This window comes from Triticum urartu, chromosome 1A, assembly GCF_056163025.1.
Source record: "Triticum urartu cultivar PI428250 chromosome 1A, HENAU_Tu73, whole genome shotgun sequence".
NCBI lineage: Eukaryota > Viridiplantae > Streptophyta > Magnoliopsida > Poales > Poaceae > Triticum > Triticum urartu.
In genome coordinates, this window is record NC_141873.1 from 175,178,694 (window position 1) to 175,198,542 (window position 19,849).

The following is a 19,849-nucleotide window of genomic DNA, read 5'->3' on the forward strand; positions in this document are numbered from 1 at the left end:
TCAACAACTTGTAAGACATGCATCAGGAGAATTCAATTAACCATGAGGATAGGTTACAGATATCAACATAAATAGAGTTGCATCAACCCAACTCAATCATGTCAAGTCCTTTGACTTGACCCATGTAGTTCTTCCCACTTATCCAAACACACACACTGGTTTGTAAACATGTGGACGTAGCCCAAGAGCGGTTACCCAACCGTCCTTGACCGTGGACACGGCTATTCGAATAGTTTTACACTCTGCAGAGGTTGCACACTTTACCCACTAGATCCGGGGAACTTCTGTGTCATCCACGACACGCGGTACCTCAAGTACCCGGGGTAAGCACCCGATCACTATCTTTCCCTAGACGACACTAACAAAGAGTCCACTCGTTCTTCCGTATCCTCACGATGTACATCATACGAGACTCACTCGAGATCGTAACATTTGAGAGGGGACACAACGGTGTATCCGGTGCCCTATGAAAACAGTCATGACCGCCCTACCTGGCACGACCCCGTCCCGAGAGAGTGCACCAACAACTCTCCCGTCACTAGTAATGCAGGCTCCAAGCTAGTATCGACCTAGGTAATCAATAATGCCCTTTCCCATATAAGGGTAGAGTGGTTGCGCATGTAAGGTTGGAATAACGGTCGCAACTTAAACCAATCCATTTTTGAAAACAACACACACACTTGCCTTGGTACACCACTTCGTCATCAAGTGGCTACCCAACTCATCATCTCCCTCGGGCATAAGTGGCACCCGACGGGGTTTTCGAAAAGTCCTTTGAAAATACTTTGTCTCCATCACTATGCATATTCCCGTCCCTTTTTGTGTAGCACTACTTTAGCATCCTATCTACTCCCTCCGGCATAACCCTCATAGGAAGGTAGGGTCATGCATCATGCAAGTGTCAACGAGAAAAGCAACGGAGGCAAACCACCCCAAGTGGTCACCATTTTATCATGACTCGATGCAAGCAATAAAAGTGCCATATGACATGCATAAAAGGGGTTTCTTAGACATGGTCAAAGGGCTGCTTGCCTGGCTCAACAAAGTCTTCTGGGTCTTCAAAGTCTTCTAGTCCAACTCCTTCGTCAGCAACGCAATCTATCGTCGCAAAATAATAATAAGAAAAATAAGGTAATAATAAAACAGAAAAACCAAAGTGCTCAGAAAAATGTCAACTCATTTTTGTTAAATACTAGGGTGAAAACTAAGAAGGGGAAAATTCCTTGTTTTGGATTTGGAGTAGCAGAATAGGAGAAATGGGTTTTCAAAGGTTTATTTAAATGCTAAAAATCACATTTAAATATTTACAGTGAAGAAAAGGTTGTTGGATTTGAATGAAAGTTGCACCATAAATAGGTGGGATTATTACAAGAATTTAGGAGCTGGAATTATTGCATTTGGATAAATAATTAATTCTGTGGAATTTTTGGAAAAGCCAGATCAGAGGGCTGCAGGGGTTCCAGATCGAGGCAGAGGAGGAACGGGGGAGGCCTATACCTCGCGAACTCCAGCGAACCGAAGCGGCGGAGCTCGAGCTCGATCTTGAGCTCGGGTGCTCCTGGAGGAGAGTGGAGGGCATAGGGGGCTGATTTGGAGGGTTTAGGAGCGAGTGGTGGTGAGGGAGAGGCTCGGGGAGGCCCTTAAATAGGCAAACGGCGAGGTGCCGTGGACCCGTGCGCTGGCGGGCTTCTACGCGTCGCCACAGGGCTCGGGAGGAGCTGGCGCCGTGTCTGGGGTGCTTGTGAGGCTGGTCCAGTGCTAGGGGAAGGAAGAGGGGGAGCGGGGAGGGGTCAGAGACGTCGCACGTGTGAGCTCGCTCACTTGAGCTCTCGGGCGGCCGGTGCGCGTGCGAGCAGGGGCAGGAGAGAGAGAGAGGGAGGAGGGGACCGACCAGCTGCCGTGTCCCGAACGCTGAGGCGTCTCGTCGGGCGTGCTAGGGAGGCCCGAGGTGGCCGGAGGTGCTTGGAAGGGGGCGGCTACAGTGCGGGAGCGCACTGTAGCGCGCTCCAGAGCGTCCATATGGCTGTCCAGGCCATTTTCTATGCTTGTGGGCGCGCCCTTGCATGTCCAGTAGTGTTTGGAGGGTGCTAGGGAAGGGATCTTCGCCTTGGATGCTTTGGATGGCCAGTGGGTGAAGAGAGAGGAAGGAGAATAGTGGAAATGGGGCTGTCCAGAATAGAAAATTGGTGGTTCCATCCCCTTGATCAATAAGGATTGACTTGTGCTAAATGCCAGAGGTAGAGGGAGGTTAGGAGGAGGTGTTATAAAGAGGATAACGAATTTGGATTAGTGGAAGAAGCCCAAATATGCATTTTAAGTTTCTGCCAGAAGGTGTTTGATGTAGGTTTGGGCAAGCAAATGGACTTCCCTTGTCATGAGGCTTGACAAGGTCAAATGGCCTGAGAAAATAAGAGGTTCCACCAAGATTGAGTTCATTTGGGCAAAGTTTCCAATGCAACTTTTGTAAACCCTAGAAATCAACAGAAATGGACTTATGTAGATCTAATTGAGCATAACACTTCTCCTTGATGCACTACTTGGTGTAGTGGCCTCATTTGGTCATGTGAACATGCTCACAAAAGTTGGGGTCAAGGAGAGAAAGTTGGTAGTACAAACTTGTTCAAATTTGATTCTGGTCAGAGAGGGTTTTGGGGCATTTTGGTGAACCAAAATGACCTTGATTGACATGAGGCTTTGCAGGGTGGTCACAATATGCATTTGTGACTTGCTGGATTTTTCTTGGATTTTTATGAAAATATTTCCTGTAGAAATATTTCAAATCCTTGAAATGGGCAGAAATGGTTTTGGGAGGTTTTGTCCAATATTTTGATCATGACCATATGTTGAAACTCTTATATATCGGAAATATATGCCCACTGAGTTTCCCTGATTTTTGTAAAATATTTTTGAAGTAATAAAATAATTTTTCCCTATTAAAGCCATTTCTGGCCTTAAGAAAAAGCTTTTAAATAAAATAGGAAAATAACTTTTAAAATTATATTTTTGGGGTTTATGGGAATCCTATATCTAATAGGTTTAAAATATACCTTTTTAAAGATTTTTCATACCCCAAATCAGGTACTTGCAGTGCAAACCTCAATCCAGTGGTTTTTGGAAAACTAATTTTTGAAAATACTATTTGGCCAAATTATTTTTGTAAGAAAATACTATATTGTACTATACACATGGCATGATCATTGGGCAGAAGTTTGGGGCAAGGAGATGAAGTACAGAAGGTGGAGTAGTTGACTTTAAAGAGCACTTGAAAAATCACAGAGAGAAAATCAATTCCAAAATAAAAGCAAAATAATGCAAAAGTTTTTGTTGGCCCAACTTTTCTTGCTTTATTAATGCAAATGACATGCTACAAAATGCAGGGTGTGACAGACCTACCCCCCTTACAAGAATCTCGTCCCTGAGATTCCTAAACTAGGCTTTAAAGAGATACGGAAACTCGGATCTAAGGTAGTCTTCACGTTCCCAGGTTGCTTCTGCTTTAGTGTGGTTGCTCCACTGGACCTTGAAGTACTTGATGGTGCGGCTTCGAGTGCGTCACTCAGCCTCATCCAAAATGCAGATGGGCCTCTCACGGTAAGTCAAATCAGGCTGAAGGTCAATGGCTTGGTGATTGACGTCCTTGTAAAGATTAGGCTTGCCTGGGACTTGGAGACACTTCCGGAGTTGTGACACGTGGAATATGTTGTGCACATCGGATAGTTCAGGTGGCAGTTCCAGCTGGTAAGCTACTTCTCCTTGTCGGTCAGTGATCTTGAAGGGGCCGATGTATCTTGGGGCGAGCTTTCCTTTGACATGGAAACGCTGGGTTCCCTTGAGAGGTGTGACCCGGAGATAGACATGGTCTCCAACTCGGAAGGTCATGCGTCTCCGACGTGAGTCAACGTAGCTCTTCTGCCTTGACTTGGTAGTTTTCAAACGCTCTCTGACAAGATGGACTTGTTCTTCTGCTTCAGGGAGGATATCGGGCCCAAAGACTAGTCCTTCTCCGGTTTCTGACCAATTGAGGGGTGTGCGGCACTTGCGCCCATACAACACCTCAAATGGTGCCATCTGGAGGCTTGACTGATAACTGTTGTTGTAGGAGAACTCGGCGAAAGGGAGGCAATCTTCCCACCTAGCTCCATATGCTAAGACACAGGCTTGGAGCATGTCTTCGAGTATCTGATTCACTCATTCTGTCTGACCTCCGGTCTGTGGGTGGAAAGCAGTGCTGAAGGACAACTTGGTCCCCATGGTCTCTTGGAACTTCTTCCAGAACCTTGAGGTAAACTGGGTTCCTTGGTCTGACACAATCTCCTTGGGAACACCATGAAGGCTTACGATTCTGTTGATGTAGAGGCTGGCTAGCTGGTTTCCCTTGTAAGTCGTTTTGACAGGAATGAAATGGGCTACTTTGGTCAAATGGTCGACTATTACCCAGATGGAGTCATGTCCCTTATTTGACCTGGGTAATCTAGTGATGAAGTCCATTCCGACTTTATCCCATTTCCATTTAGGCACCTTGAGAGGCTGTAACAATCCAGCGGGTCGCTGATGTTCAGCTTTGACCCTTTGGCATATGTCACACTTAGCGACGAAAGTGGCTATCTCTCTCTTCATGCCATGCCACCAGAATCTTTCCTTTAGGTCTTGATACATCTTGGTTCCTCCAGGGTGGATGGAATACGGGGTGTCATGAGCTTCTTGCAAGATCAAATTCTTGAGCTCAATCTTGTTGGGTACGCAAATGCGATTCCCAAACCACACAATTCCTTGCTCATCCTCTGAGAATGCTGGGGCCTTGCCTGCCTTGGTCTTCCTCTTGATGCCTTCAATACTTCCGTGTCCCTTCTGAGCTTCCTTAATATCATCCATCAGGGTAGGCTTGACTTCAAGGTTGGCTAAGAATCCTGGTGCAACCAGTTCCAACCCGAAGCTTTTAACTTCTACATACAAGTCGGGTAGCCTTTCCTTAAGCATAGCATTCAAGGAACAAGCCTTGCTACTTAATGCATCTGCTACCACATTAGCCTTCCCAGGGTGGTATTGAACACTGAGGTCATAATCCTTGATCAACTCTAGCCACCTTCTCTGCCTCATGTTCAATTCCTTCTGAGTGAAAATATACTTCAGACTTTTGTGATCCGTGTATATCTCACACCGCTTGCCTAGGAGGTAATGTCGCCATGTTTTCAGGGCATGAACTACAGCTGCCAACTCGAGGTCATGAGTAGCATAGTTGTCTTCATGAGGCCGTAGTTTCCTTGAAAGGTAAGCTACGACTCTTCCTTCTTGCATCAGAACACCTGCCAGTCCGGTTCTTGACGCATCACAATATATCACAAACTCCTTGTTTATATCTGGTGTGGCCAGAACTGGGGCGGTGGTCAATCTCTTCTTCAGCTCCTGGAAGCCTTCTTCACACTTCGGCGTCCATTCAAACTTCTTGTCCTTCTTCAAGAGCTGAGTCATGGGTCGTGCAATGCTTGAGAATCCTTCAACGAACTTGCGGTAATATCCCGCGAGTCCGAGGAAGCTTCTGACTTCCTTCACATTGCTTGGGGATTGCCATTCAGTCACGGCTTCAATCTTAGTGGGATCGACCGACAATCCTTCTTCAGTCAAAACATGACCCATGAACCCAACTTCGCGTAGCCAAAATTCGCACTTGCTGAACTTGGCATATAGTTGGTGCTCTCGAAGCTTGTCTAGGACCATCCTCAAGTGTTGCTCGTGCTCTTCTTCCGTCTTCGAGAAGACAAGAATGTCATCAATGAAGACAATGAAAAACTTGTCCAAATATTCCATGAAGACCTTATTCATGAGATACATGAAGTAAGCTGGGGCATTGGTCAATCCAAAGGACATGACCATGCACTCATACAGGCCATATCTGGTTACAAATGCCGTCTTGGGAATATCTTGGGGTCTGATTTTTAGCTGGTAGTACCCAGATCTAAGGTCAATCTTGGAGAACACCTTGGCCACATTGAGTTGATCAAACAGATCTTCAATCTTGGGAAGTGGATACTTGTTCTTGATTGTAACTTCATTGAGGGAGCAGTAGTCAATGCATAAGCGGATGGTACCGTCCTTCTTTGCCACAAACAGAATAGGTGATCCCCAAGGGGAGGCACTAGGGCGGATAAATCCCTTCCTCAATTGCTCTTCCAGTTGCTTCTTCAACTCTGCTAACTCTTCCGATCCCATTCTATAAGGCTTCTTATAAATGGGTCCTGCTCCGGGCATGAGCTCGATGATGAACTCAATGTCTCGGTCAGGAGGCATTCCCGGTAGCTCATCAGGAAAGCCATCGGGGTATTTGCATACTACCGGCACTTGCTCCAATCCAACTTCTGACAGACAGTTGACTTGGGCACCTTGAGCAGAGGAGGGGTTGGGAGCAAACTTAACTTCGACTCCTTGGTCGTTGGTCATAGTGACGGTCTGGTTGGCACAATCTAACAAGCCTTGGTGCTTGATGAGCCAATCCATTCCTAAGATCACATCCAAGCCTTGCGATCTTAAGATGATAAGGTCTGCTTGGAAGTCTACCGCATTAATGACAATCCCGACTCCTTTACATCCTATCTTAGCTCTCATCTCTGCTCCGGGGGTTTGTACCACCATAGGGTTATTCAGGGGTGTAGGGGTCATGCCACTTTTTAATGCAAACTTTTGGGTGACAAATGAATGCGTGGCTCTAGAATCAAGCAAGACAGTTGCAGGTGCTGAGTTGACAAGGAACGTACCCAGCACGACGTCCGGGTCTTCCTGGGCTTCTTCTGGAGTGACATGATTTACACGACCCTTGCCGTTGTTGGGCGGGTTGCGGGGAGCTTGGTTCCTTGGTTGCATTCCACGGCCTTGTCCTCGATTCTGTGCATTGGGGCACGGGGTGTCGAGCTTCTTGTTGGGGCAATACTTGGAGTAGTGTCCTGCCTGACCACATCTGAAGCAAGTGACTAGATTGGGGTTGCTGCTCTTGCCGGCATTGTTATTGGGGTTGTTGTAAGCTGGCCTGGGGTTGGCATACTGCTGAGGTGGATAGTTGGCGCGGGGTGCAGGAGCTCTTGGCTGCTGATAGGTTGGCTTGATCGGGGCGGGCTGCCACGGGCGAGGCTTCTGGTTGCTGGAGCTACCATTGCTAATCATCTTGCGGTTATGGGTATCATCCAAAGCATGTCGCTTGTCTTCAAGCATGAGTGCCTTGTTCACCAGATCAGGAAAGGTCGGGCAGTCACACACAACAAGCGAGTACTGCAGAGTCTGGTTAAGGCCTTCCATGAAGCGCTCCCTTTTGGCAGCATCAGTGCTGACATCTTCAGGGGCATACCTTGAGAGAACACTGAACTTCTGCATGTACTCCTTGACAGTGCTACTACCTTCCTTCAGGGCTCGGAACTCACGCTTCTTGATGGCCATGATTCCGGAAGGAATGTGGGCCTTGCGGAATTCTGCCTTGAAGTTATTCCAAGTGATGTTTTGCTCAGCATGCATGGCCTTGAATCCATCCCACCAAGCTCTAGCAGTTCCCCCGAGACAGTGAGCAGCATATGCCACCTTCTCACGGTCCTCAGTGCATCCGACTAGTTCCAATAGATCCTCAATGGTGCGGACCCAGTCGTGTGCATCCAGGGGTTCAGCAGTCTCGATGAAGGTGGGTGGTGCATGCTTATTGAACTCCACCAACGTGGAACGTCCATTGCCGTTTCCCACCGGCTGGCGATTGACAACTTGAGCAATCATCTGGAGGGCTGCAGTGTTGGCTTGGCGTTCCTCTCGGAAGGCTTGGAGAAGCTGAGCCATGTCCATGTTTGGAGGTGGTGGCGGTGGTGGAGCTTGTCCTTGGGTTTGGTCCTGACTGGCTCCTTCTCCGGCTTCTTGCTGCTGGGTAGAGGTACCAGTACGAGTTACAACAGGCACCCTGTTGGAGCGATCAAGGTCTCATGATTGGGAAATATGGGGAAAGCAATATAGATGGGACGCCTAGTAAGGGGGTTGGTATGAAACTAATTGTTTTCATGCAAGGGCCAAAAGGCCAAACACATTCATTAATATCCAAATGGGTGATGTAGTCGCTTACAAGTTCCCGAAGGAAAGTACGACGTCCATCAAACACATCAAAAGCAAACACAATACTACATGGTTTCATATGAACCATTACAAGGACTCGACTTCGCATAGGGGTACACGACCTATCCTATCGTAGGGGTTACTAACGGGCATATCCGGGTTGCGAATGATGCCTAAGTGGTGGAATGCTCGGTCGCGTAGTCTGGCTCTTCTGGGTCTTCCTCCTCATCATCGGTGGCCTGACTTTCCTCTTCACTTGAAGGGGTGGGGGAGTGGAGGAGCTCAACACGGCGTTGCTTTGTCGGTGGTGCGAAGAGCTTGCGGTATTCCTTTGCGCTCATCCGGTGTTGCTGTGGTGGTTCTCCATCCTTTGGGGGTCTTCCGCCTCGGTATGCGATTGCTGGCTGGCCAGGGGGAGCACCTTCCTTCTTGATCCTATCCGTCTTCTCTTGTGCTTGAAGAAGAAGTGCCTTGGTCTCATGAAGTTCCTTTCGGAGTTCCATTGATTCAGAGGCCAAGTGTTGTGCCAAACTATAGGCACAAAGGCTGAAGTAGGTCTGGAATCGGAGTGGAAGTCCTTCTAATGGTGGAGCTAGTGCACTGCTCTCATCCTCACCTTCCTTCCGATAAGACAAGAAACGGGTTGCCAAATCGTCTGCCATCTCTGGAAGAAGGTCTCGGAGGCGGGTGAGTGCCTTGAGGGTTGCTGTCTCGACGGCAAGAACCAATGTTGCCATTTGGGGTCCCTCGAAGAACCAGCTTGTTGGAGAGTCATTGGCCTTCACGATCACTTCCACATGATACTCTGTCTCGGTGTCATTGATCCAATGCTCATGGTAGGCGAAAATGGGGGCTCGGTGAAACTGGCACTTCTTGAGGCTATCCTCGAGAAGCATGGGAAATCCTGTGGTCAGGAAGTCTTCAGGTACGGCAGCCATCTACAAAGGTTGAATGGGAGAGGTCAATAAGGGAAATATAACTTGGGTTGGGTAAGCTTTAGAAAAGAAGAGAAGTTTAGATGGTCTCAAGCTAACTAACGCCCATGCTAACTAAGGCTTCCTACAGTCAGGATGGCTCTGATACCAGCTCTGTGGGGACCCCGACTCATAAGTCGAGATCACCGAATGCACGTGCACAGTGATCCCAGAGATCAAGAGTCTTACATCCATACATACCGTCTTACACAAATTATGACCATTATGGTCAAGTCTTACATTGATAAAGCCTTAAGGGCTGAACATCAAATGAAACACAAGCAGCGTCCTAGTTCGCATGTTCTTCCATGCCATCGATAAGTAGAACCCATGCCATCTGCCTTAACCCTACAGGCATTGTGACTGGGAAACGTCCTAGTTCGCATGTTCGTCTCCAAAGAACTCTTCTTCGAACTCCTGTTCTTCCATGCCTGGCCAATTAAATAACCAGTGGCAAGCCAATGAGTACTTTGAATGTACTCGCAAGCAACCCATGTTTTGGTTCAAGGTACAAAAATGCATGATATAGGTAATGTCAGGACCCCGATTCCAGGTCACATTCATCTAGCCGGTAACACCTCATATCACTTTGCGGCCTCATGCACGGTATCCCACGGGTGTCGCCTTACCATGGCCCGGGACCGTTTGCGCCTTTTGGCTCACGTATATGATAGTGTCGCTAGCATCCATATGATAGAGAACCCGGGCCGACATGGCTAGTCGTGAACCCAAAGCGGCACAGACCTATGGAGACAGGCATACATGAATCACATCGAGCATGTCGGTCATCAGCGAGTGATTCCGGGCTGTAGCACTGGGCTAACAGGACTCCGGGGAACCCGGGCTGTAGCAGGCTAGGCAGGACTCTGGACATCACCGCGTGACATTTCCCCGAAGGGACAAACATAGGAACGAAGTGAAACACATGCCGGCGAGTCAAGTGTCCTGAGCAGTAGTGCTGGGCTAGCAGGACTCCGGTGAACCGGGCTGTAGCGGACTACTATGGCTCGAGGAACACTAGACTACATTTCCCCATAAGAAAGGCTGCCAAGGATAAACAACTAGATTGTCAGATCCCACTCATACCAAGCATTTCAATCATACACACAATATGCGCGATATGAGTACATACAACATGGCATCACAACAAAACTCTACAACTCAAGTACTTTATTTAAAGGCTCCAGAGAGCCATACATAACATGTTCATACAGATAGGGGTCACATGACCCGACACTCAAGTCATACAATCATACAAGCACGTGCGAAAGCAACTAGTCCGAGTACAGACTCTAGAAAGAAAGAAGGCTTCTCGAAGCCTGTCTATCTACATAAAGTGGAAAGTGTAGTAGAGATATTACTCGCAGTATGAGAAGGAAGAGAAGATCTAACCTCTCTACTTGACACCTCTGAACCAACTTCATTCCTAGCTAAAACAGGAAAGCTGAAAGTACTCAAGCTTCAAACTCCTTGCTAACAGCCCTACCGATAAAAGGAATAATGCTTCAAGGACTATATGACTAGCTCTTATACGAGTTCCTGGTAAACCACTACTTGCGTAAAGTACTCCGCTCGCTCCCCTGCTCGTTCAAAGTATTCCACTCGCTAGGATCTTAGTAAATAAGCTTGCTCCTTACCTTTCCTTCCTAGCTTTGAGAGCAATACTACCTGTAATAACACAATGAACTTATCCTACTTAGGGAACAGGCTGGCATAAAGGGCAAAAGAGAAAGAGTTACACCCGTGAGAAAACCAGGTGGTGTTACTTTCCTGCTTCCACCTGAACCTGCTTGCAGGCCTTATAGAAAAGTCTTGTATAAGATAACTAGCTTGAGAACAGGAATTCTCTAACTTACTTGTAGATAACGAACTTGCTGAAGGAGGTTAAGATAGTTTTCCGTTAATGGGGAGAGAGAAAAAGAGTCCTCGCTTTCATAATCGGTAATCAGAGTCCAGGCTTCCTACACCCATATTTTGCGACAACCTATGAACCGACTAACTCAACAGTTGGCCTTAGAGAAACTGTCCTAACTTATCCAAGTAGTCCTAATAAATGGCCATGATGAAATACTCTTCCTTTCCCTGCGGCACTCGCTTGAAGGACTCGAAAGCTGACTAATGCTGATAGGAAGAACTTTCAAAGTTCTCGTTAGTCCTTTCATTGAAGCTAGTGACATCATCTAACTCTATCAATTCATTTCTATCTTCTTTTTCTTTCATTTATCTCTTTCCTATCTATACAGTGTATTACCCCAAAAGATAGTGAGTTAAGCAAGCATGTGGGAAGTAAGCGAGCAGGGTGAGGCGGCGGCTTGTAGAAAATCCTCAATATCTATATCGGAGTCAGCATCCGTTTTTGTTTGAGTTTCGCTGTTAGCTTACGTCCTTTTAGCTAGTTCGACGTGTTTTCATTAGTCCTTCAAGCAAGTGAGCCAGTCACGGTAGGTCTTTTTAGCCTTTAAGTAGTAGTCCTGTTCGAAAGATAGTTATCATAGTGAAGTGAGTTATTACAGTTTTTCGAGTTTCTTGAAGGCCAGGCAGTCAGCCAAGGAAGGAAGTTATGGTGTGGAAGTCTTCTAGTCTGTCTTCCCCTTCAAGCTCTCGAGTACACTAGGGGAGAGGTATCGAAAGTCAAAGTATAAATCAAAGTGAAAGTAAGAAGTATAAGTAGTAGGCTATCGATTAGGTTTTTCTACTTAATTAAGCTGCTTATGCAAAGTTTTAGAATTTGTTCACATAGGCAGCGTGATTGGGGGCATATTTGTTGCTTCCCAAGGTAGTTAGTTCACCACACAGGCATGTTAGTACTAAACTGCAGAAAACTATTAAGTCATCCAATTCATGCCGCATTGCAAGATTACTCTACCACTCTATAAATGGTATATAGATAAGTGTCTTCACTTCATCAAATGAAAATCAAAGAAATTGAGTACTAACACGTATTTCTATGGATGCTGCAAATAGGCTTTCGGCAGCAATTCCAGAAAAAAGGAACAGGTGTTTTAGCCAGGTCATCAAATCAGGGGGGATATGCCAAGAAGAAATCCATGGAAATCAGCATTCCAAGAACAATAAGTTGGCACTTTCTTTCATATATAAACTATTTATTGAGGGAAAAGATATGAAAAACTAGAGTGGAATCGATTGAATGCACTATCGTTATGCTTTGGCCAACCCTCTTTTCCAAGTTCCTCTTGTTTATCCAATCTGTATTCCAATCAGAAATCCAAGGTAAGATCAAGCCAAAGGGGAATCTAGGTACCGTTGACCCAGGAAATCAAGTATCAAAGGACCCGGGTAATAGGTTTATGACTGAACTGAAACTAGAGCAGGGAATAGCAGGATGCCTATGTTTCCAATACAGAAATCCTTAACAGAACAGAGCACAGACAATAGGGCCAACTATTGATCTTACTTTCCCTCAATAAATAGTTTGGATTGGATAAACAATCCTACTTTCATTCCAATCATAAAACAAGGGAAAAGATCAAGGGAGAAAACCCTTCCAAGAAAACTAGTAACCAAACCCTGACGAACTTGCATTTGTTGAGCGAAAAGAAGAGTTCAACAGGAAGAACGTATGAAGAGATTGAGATGTTTGGATCTTGGCTAAATTTATAAGCGAAGAATGCACGTGAAGTATTAAAGGTACATTCGACTATATCTCATTCTATAGAAACCATTTTTCAATCTATAGAAACCATTTGCTTTAGGTAGACGTGATGGTACTTCCACTATTTTGGCATCTTATGGAACCCAATTCGAGATATATAAACTAGATCCTTGTTATTAGAATGATGATCTCTTGGCTATGACTGAGTCATATATTAATGGAAATGGTTTTCTCCTCCGAAAGTCCAAGTTGAGTCCAAGTAGTGGCAAACTAGAATCCTTCTTTTCTTTTCCCTTCGTGGTTAGTTTCAGTTCAAATGACGAATTGAGACAGAAACCAATGGATTCCTGTGGCTGGGGGATCCTATGTCTATAGATAGATTCAAGTACCATTCTATACCCCTTCCCTAGCGCCCTATAGACCTGTTTTGCTAAGTGGGTCCTACTTAGTTGGTCGGCCTAGGGGGGGATGCAATTCAAGAGACAAGTTCTACAAGTTCTCATGGCCGAGATCCCCGTATTGGTAACGGGGCTGGTGCTGACTCGTTCAGAGAACAGACCCCCGATGTTCTTGGGAAGAAAGAGAGAAGGACGGCCCTGTAAGGGAGATCCTGTGTTGGAAGATATTGGTGGGTGTCATCTCGTTCAATTCTGGGTCAAATGACAAGAGGGCTGTTCAAGAAGATTAGAAGTAGATGTTGTTGAGAAAAGGTCAAAGTGCCACTATGGAGGTCGGAACAAGCGTCTACCTACCAAGTGAATTGTGATTGAAATGACGATGGCAACAGGTTGAGCTCTATCCACTGAAATTGAATCCATCGATGCGGTAAAGGACAGAGCAGAAACAAATCCTCCATTTCCCTGCCTTGCGACCGAACAAAGAAGAAATGCTAGAGTGAGGAGACCTGTTGGTTGACCAACTAAAGGAAACGACGCCTCTCCTGCTTTGCTTACTTTTGGCCAGCATTCGTCTTCAGCTTACAGTAGCGTTTGCAGCTCTATTGGAAATCGAATTTCTATGTCCGTCCATAAAAAGCATCAACTTCTAGTGCCGCCATCCACCACAAGAGTAGGTAACCTGCTCGCTCTTTTCTCTATTGGGGGATCTAGGTATATCTTCCAACTCTCCTTCCTGCACACTGGCATACAAAGCAGCCTCATAAACTGCATTTTGTAACTGAACCTCCACAGTTTTCAAACCTAAGGGTGGATCAAAAGGCACCGGTATTCTCTAATCTAACTTGAATTCAGATCAATAATCAAGGGGCACAAGAAGAAGGCAAGAGCGCGGTTCCGGCTAAAACCAACTCTGCGAGGAAAGCAGAACTCAGCGGTGACTGATCCGCTCGAACCACACTACTTACTTAGGCTCACTTACGAGAGTCCCCTGACTCTGATCTCTGATCTAGTAGATGCGAGAAATCAATCCAACTCCATCTGATCTTATGATCTTTGCAGAGGACAAAGGTACTAGGGATATTTCCTCCATTTATATTCGTAAGAAAGAACTCCCACTATTCATTTGTATCAGGTGGGTCTTGGTGAATCAAAAAAAGGCGTAGATAATGCGCATTTCTTTTGAGTTCGATTTGAACTAACTAGTTTCCACGGTTCTCCAGGAACCTACCGTTTGTTTGGAGTATAGCCAAGTGGTAAGGCATCGGTTTTTGGTATCAGCATGCAAAGGTTCGAATCCTTTTACTCCAGATTATGAAGACCCGATCGGATTTGTCAAGAACGAGCTAACAACTACAGGGGAAGCGGCTCAGTATCAACATACCACCTGCCCGTCTTATCAATGACAATCATCCGTTTGGATGAGGCCATTCTAAGGGTTGTTTAGGATTGGTATCTGCTCTCTTCCCACGGAGTTCTTGTCCCCATGACCAGTATCAGCAGAGGCAAGACCTGTAAGCATCAAGCCAGCCAAGAAGTAGAAGTTGGTAAAGATGGCACAAACAAAAGAAGAAAGGAACTTGGTTGGTGATCTTACATACGGGAGGCCTTCTATAGAGTGAGGCAAATAGCGATTTTGCTATAGATACTAGGATCAGAAAATGGTAGTGGATGTGGACGCCGAACATGTGGCACGAAATGCTCGTTCAACGGACGGAGTCATACCACCGCCTCCTCCTGCAAACGAGCAAGTTCTAAGCTTTATCGATCTTCTCCGGCTCACGAAACTCTGGTCTAATGCCCGCCTTTAGAAAGGACCTGTTTCTTCCTATTATTCATATCCGCTAGGGGTACGAAGGAGAAGGAGACCGGATGCGTTAAGCTAGTTGGTAAGAGTTCTTGTCATTATTGATAGTGGCCCTAGAGAAAGAGCTTACGCTGATTGTTCTAACTTCATTCATATTTGATTCCGCAACTGAGACCTTTTCCACATCTGTGCCAGGAGGGCAAGTGGTCAAAGCAGAAAGGGTTCTCGCTTCTCCGTCTGGAAGGACACCAAATGGACCAAATCCTATCGATCTTTCCTTACGACTCGACTTCAAAAAAAAGGCCGCAGAGGGCTAAAGGCAGTATCTTTAGTCTACCCAACTCCCTTGCTGCCTATTTCCTTTTATACGGTCATTCCGTGGGGCCACAAGCACCATCAATTGCATTATCCCTGGTACCACACATCACTCCAATCAGAATAAGCGGGAATGCTGGTTGGAAAGACAGAGAAATAGAATAATGAGAATCATATGGTCTGCTTGGGAAGATAAGCGAAGAAAGCTCTAAGGTTTCCCTTCCTGCATTCAGAGCTTATCAATTCGTCCCACGCTATATAGTGAAGCAAAGCTATCTATAAATCGAGCATATCTTTTATCCGGAAGGTAGTGGGCTTTCACCCGTACTCTCCCTTCCACTTCACACTTACTAAATTAGGCTGAGTGTATGCGCACATGAAAACAAACAGAAAACGAGTGAGCACTTTCTTTCTATAGACAACGGTCAAGTCTGCGACCCAAACAGTGATGAAAAGAATTCTCAAATCATTCGCGGATGGACGTGAAAGAAGGAAGAACCAAATGGCACTGCTTCCTCAAAGCGAGCTTCGGGTACCCGATCAAGGGACTAATGAAACACCAGTACATGTCATACAGAAGCTCCACTCATCCCTCCGCTAGCCCAACCTAAGTTTCTATCGGACTGAGCTATTCTTCAATCCAGTGCCCTAATCCTTTCGAACTTGGGTCCAGAAAATAGTGCTATTGTACAACCTGGGGAAGTCAAAGCACATTCTAAGTGGGCCGCATGGGTCGGCCCTTTCACCTCATTCTTTTCCGTTTCCATGCTCTGAAACCGGGTTCTTTCACTTCAATCTCTCTCATAATCAAGCTGAGATATGATGCTGTTTCATCCTAGAATTTTGAGAAATCCCTTGTTGGCTGGGACGGACCCTTAGTATAAGATAAGTCAACACAACAGGTTGTGTCAGTTTCTCAAAAGACATGGGCTCGCCTTTCGGGGTGACTAGCTGCATTCATTGGTTTGCTTTCTTCCACCAACTTCACAACCATCCTTCGTTGATGACAGGCAAGCTCAACCACAGTTTCCGTAGTTTGGTTCAATTCATTCGGCATTTCCATTTCCAATTGGTAAGTTCTATTTTCTCCGACCCAAGGAAGAAGATCACAAGCGGGAGTCCCCTCTAGGAAGAGATGCTTTCCAAAGGCCGTACGCTACTGTTGAATGGCCAAATAGGGATTGAAACAGAGTAAATAACTAGAGTATCCCGTCGTAGTGGTAGCTGCATTTACGCGACCGGGTCCGAGCCACGGGACAAGACCAAATTGGATTGGATTTGTCACATCCGCGGATGGAAGACCGTAGATTTCTCACTTTCCCTACTCGGAGAGCACGTGTATGTAGTCCGCCTGTATCTACTTATTTATTCGGAGAGCGCCATTAATAGGATTCAGAAGTCGTACAAGCTATGGCGGAGCCGTTTACCAATGCACCCAGTTCTCCTCATATTTGATTCTTTTTTTGGTATCATTGGTTCCATGTACGTCTTTTGGGCGAGCTTTCTTCACTGTCATCAAAACCAACGCTCAAACCGAAGCTTTCCGAGCAGTTGTTTATTTCTCACTTTAGCTGCTGTCGTTTTCCTCTTCCGAATTAAGCGAGTGAAAAACAAGGGGATCAGAAGAACAAACAATAAGAATGAGGGATTGAAGTCCGTTTCCTTCGTATCGTATTTCAACGGATCGGGTAGTTCTAGTCTTTTTTGATTACTCCTTCCTTTTTCCCATCATTTGACATAACATAATTAAGAAACTGTTTGATGGTCAACGGAACGAGTAGCAAAGAAAAATGCCCTTATTCCAAAGGAAGTGAGTGCCAAAGCGAAAATAGAGTAAAGAACAAAAGAACGAAATGCAAGGGTTGCATCCGCTGTTTCAAGTCCGGACGGTTCCTCCGCTAGGTTATTGAGTTGGCTCCCCCGTTATTCTTCATCAGACAACGCACACTTAATGGAAAAACGAGGTATCTTTTTGGAAAACTTCTCTACTTACGACTTTGTTAGCGCTTTGAGGGCTTCACTATGTTCTCTGAAATCTTGTATAAATAAGAAAGAAGTCTTTCTCAGGAGATGACTCTGCTGATACCGAGTTTCAATGCAAAATGGCTCCCGCTTCTTCTGAAAGAAAACAGGGGAAAAATCAATATGGAGCCGTCAGAGGCTTATCTGGCCGATATGACTTCCTGAAATTCTTTCCAGATAAAAACCTAAAATGGAGGGGTTGGGGCTTTGGCTCCAGGCTCAAACTCTATCTTGTGGTAGACTGCCCTCCTAGGGAGCGCTTGGGCAACTAACTTGTGGGGAATGACATCCCAAATTCATCATTTACATTAGGAATTTCCTGACAAAAAGTCTTATGTGTATTGGATCCGCTCTTCTGTTAGCATGAACACATGAATGAGATTCTTCTTATTCTTCCTAACATGAAATTTTGCATAGAATGATTGTTCATGTTCACGCCGCTGAGGTTGTTCCCACCATTGAAGTAAGAGTCTGGGTGTGTTTTTCTTACTAATACGGAGAGGGTTCCGAATGATAAAAACCAATCCAAAACTTCTTCGTTTCGTTGGTAGAACCCACGCCAACTCTTTTCTCTAAATAATAGAGAGATCTTTTGATAGTCTCACTTCTATCAATGCAATGAAAGAACTATCCCTTCCTATTTGTTTGTCCTAATGAGACAAAAAAGAGCCTCCTTCTTTACCACTTTAGGGGATGGGGGTGAAGGGGGGTTTACATACAACCGGGGCAAAGTGGTTTATGATTGAATCTCAGAGGCATTCTTATCATTTGGTAGATCCAAGTCCATGGCCTATTTCGGGTTCACTCGGAGCTTTGGCAACCACCGTAGGAGGTGTGATGTACATGCACTCATTTCAAGGGGGTGCAACACTTCTCAGTTTGGGCCTAATATTTCTCCTTTATACCATGTTCGTATGGTGGCAGGATGTTCTACGTGAATCCACGTTGGAAGGGCATCATACAAAAGCTGTACAATTAGGACCTCGATATGGTTCTATTCTCTTCATAGTCTCGGAGGTTATGTTCCTTTTTGCTTTTTTTGGGCTTCTTCTCATTCTTCTTTGGCACCTACGGTAGAGATCGGAGGTATTTGGCCCCCAAAAGGGATTGGGGTTTTAGATCCTTGGGAAATCCCTCTTCTTAATACCCCTATTCTCCCTTCATCCGGAGCTGCCGTAACTTGGGCTCATCATGCTATACTCGCGGGGAAGGAAAAACGAGCAGTTTACGCTTTAGTAGCAACCGTTTCACTGGCTCTAGTATCCACTGGCTTTCAAGGAATGGAATATTACCAAGCACCCTCCACTATTTCGGATAGTATTTATGGTTCTACCTTTTTCTTAGCAACTGGCTTTCATGGTTTTCATGTGATTATAGGTACTCTTTTCTTGATCGTATGTGGTATTCGCCAATATCTTGGTCATCTGACCAAGAAGCATCACGTTGGCTTTGAAGCAGCTGCATGGTACTGGCATTTTGTAGACGTGGTTTGGTTATTCCCATTTATCTCTATCTATTGGTGGGGAGGTATATGAAAGAAGGGAACGAATAAGTGGATTGAGGAATAAAAGCTCGAAGACAAAGAGAACTTCTCCGGGTACTCAAGATATTGTGTTTGGAGAGGTGTAGATTGTAGATTCCAGCCGAGAAGACCAGGAAAAGATAAGGATAAAGAATGTCATATATCTCAGGAGCTAGATCACTTCCCGATGAACAAGTCAGAATTGCTTCAACAAAAATGGATGGAATTGGACCGAAAAAAGCCATTCAGCTTCGTTATCGATTAGGTATCAGGTGCATAAAAAGGAAATCAAGTTTGGGAAATGCCACCAAGGAAATGATTTATCGACCATAGTCATTGCTAGATCTCTTATTGCTTTATTTTCCTGCATCCGGACAAGAAGATCTATTTCTCCCTTCGGGGTGACGCTAGCTGAACTTACTTAGAAATGGTCAATTTTGCCTGCCTTGGAGTAATGATTCCACCATTGGATCTTAGAAACAGAGAAGTCGAGGTCGAAGCCTATCATCAAGGCTATCTACAAATAAAGCATAATCGGAAATGAGCAAATACAAATAAACAAGATCCGGAAGAGTTTCCGCTTTCGCACGCACCTGGACCGCTGGATTATGTTGAAGAATAAGACCTCGCCATGGCAGACTCTAGCTTAAAGGTAATGAGCTGATGAAACCAGAGCAAGAGAGGCACCGAAGCAACTCGAGAGATACTTTCTTTGAAATCGGGATTTTGGGGGTCTCAATGGAAGGCAAGGTAGCGCTACTGAATCCCCGTCGTACTGAAGCTGCTCCTCTCACTCTCGATAAAGACAAGGAGGTCATGAAGGAGCTGGAGGGGAAACGTGGGGAGGATGGGCTGGAACCTGAAAACGCTTGCTTGCGCCCCACCCCGGCCCTATCTTGCTCCAGCTTTACGGGGGTGATCGACGACGGCCACGCCGGGGAGATGAACGTCTCTTCAGGTATGAGATTATGTGGGAGACTTGAGCACGTGTTGGACTCGCCCTACTATGGACATGAGATACATCTGGTACCACTACCCCGTGTCATATTTAAAAGCTGGATCTTGTTGTTCATGGCCCCATTTCTCACTGCACTTAAAACAGAGCCCCCGGGTGTGTCGATATGTATG

General features: G+C 45.7%; 1 protein-coding gene across 1 annotated transcript; it reads right to left on the bottom strand.

Moving 5' to 3' along the window:
• Positions 1 to 3,552: 3,552 nt before the first annotated feature.
• Positions 3,553 to 7,812, bottom strand: LOC147990514 (uncharacterized). The gene is made up of 3 exons (XM_087538262.1): positions 5,812 to 7,812; positions 4,760 to 5,109; positions 3,553 to 4,132 (listed from the first exon to the last, which is right to left on the bottom strand). The coding sequence occupies exons 1-3, from the start codon at positions 7,810 to 7,812 to the stop codon at positions 3,553 to 3,555; spliced, it is 2,931 nt and encodes a 976-aa protein (XP_087394388.1).
• Between the last annotated feature and the right edge of the window lie 12,037 nt (positions 7,813 to 19,849).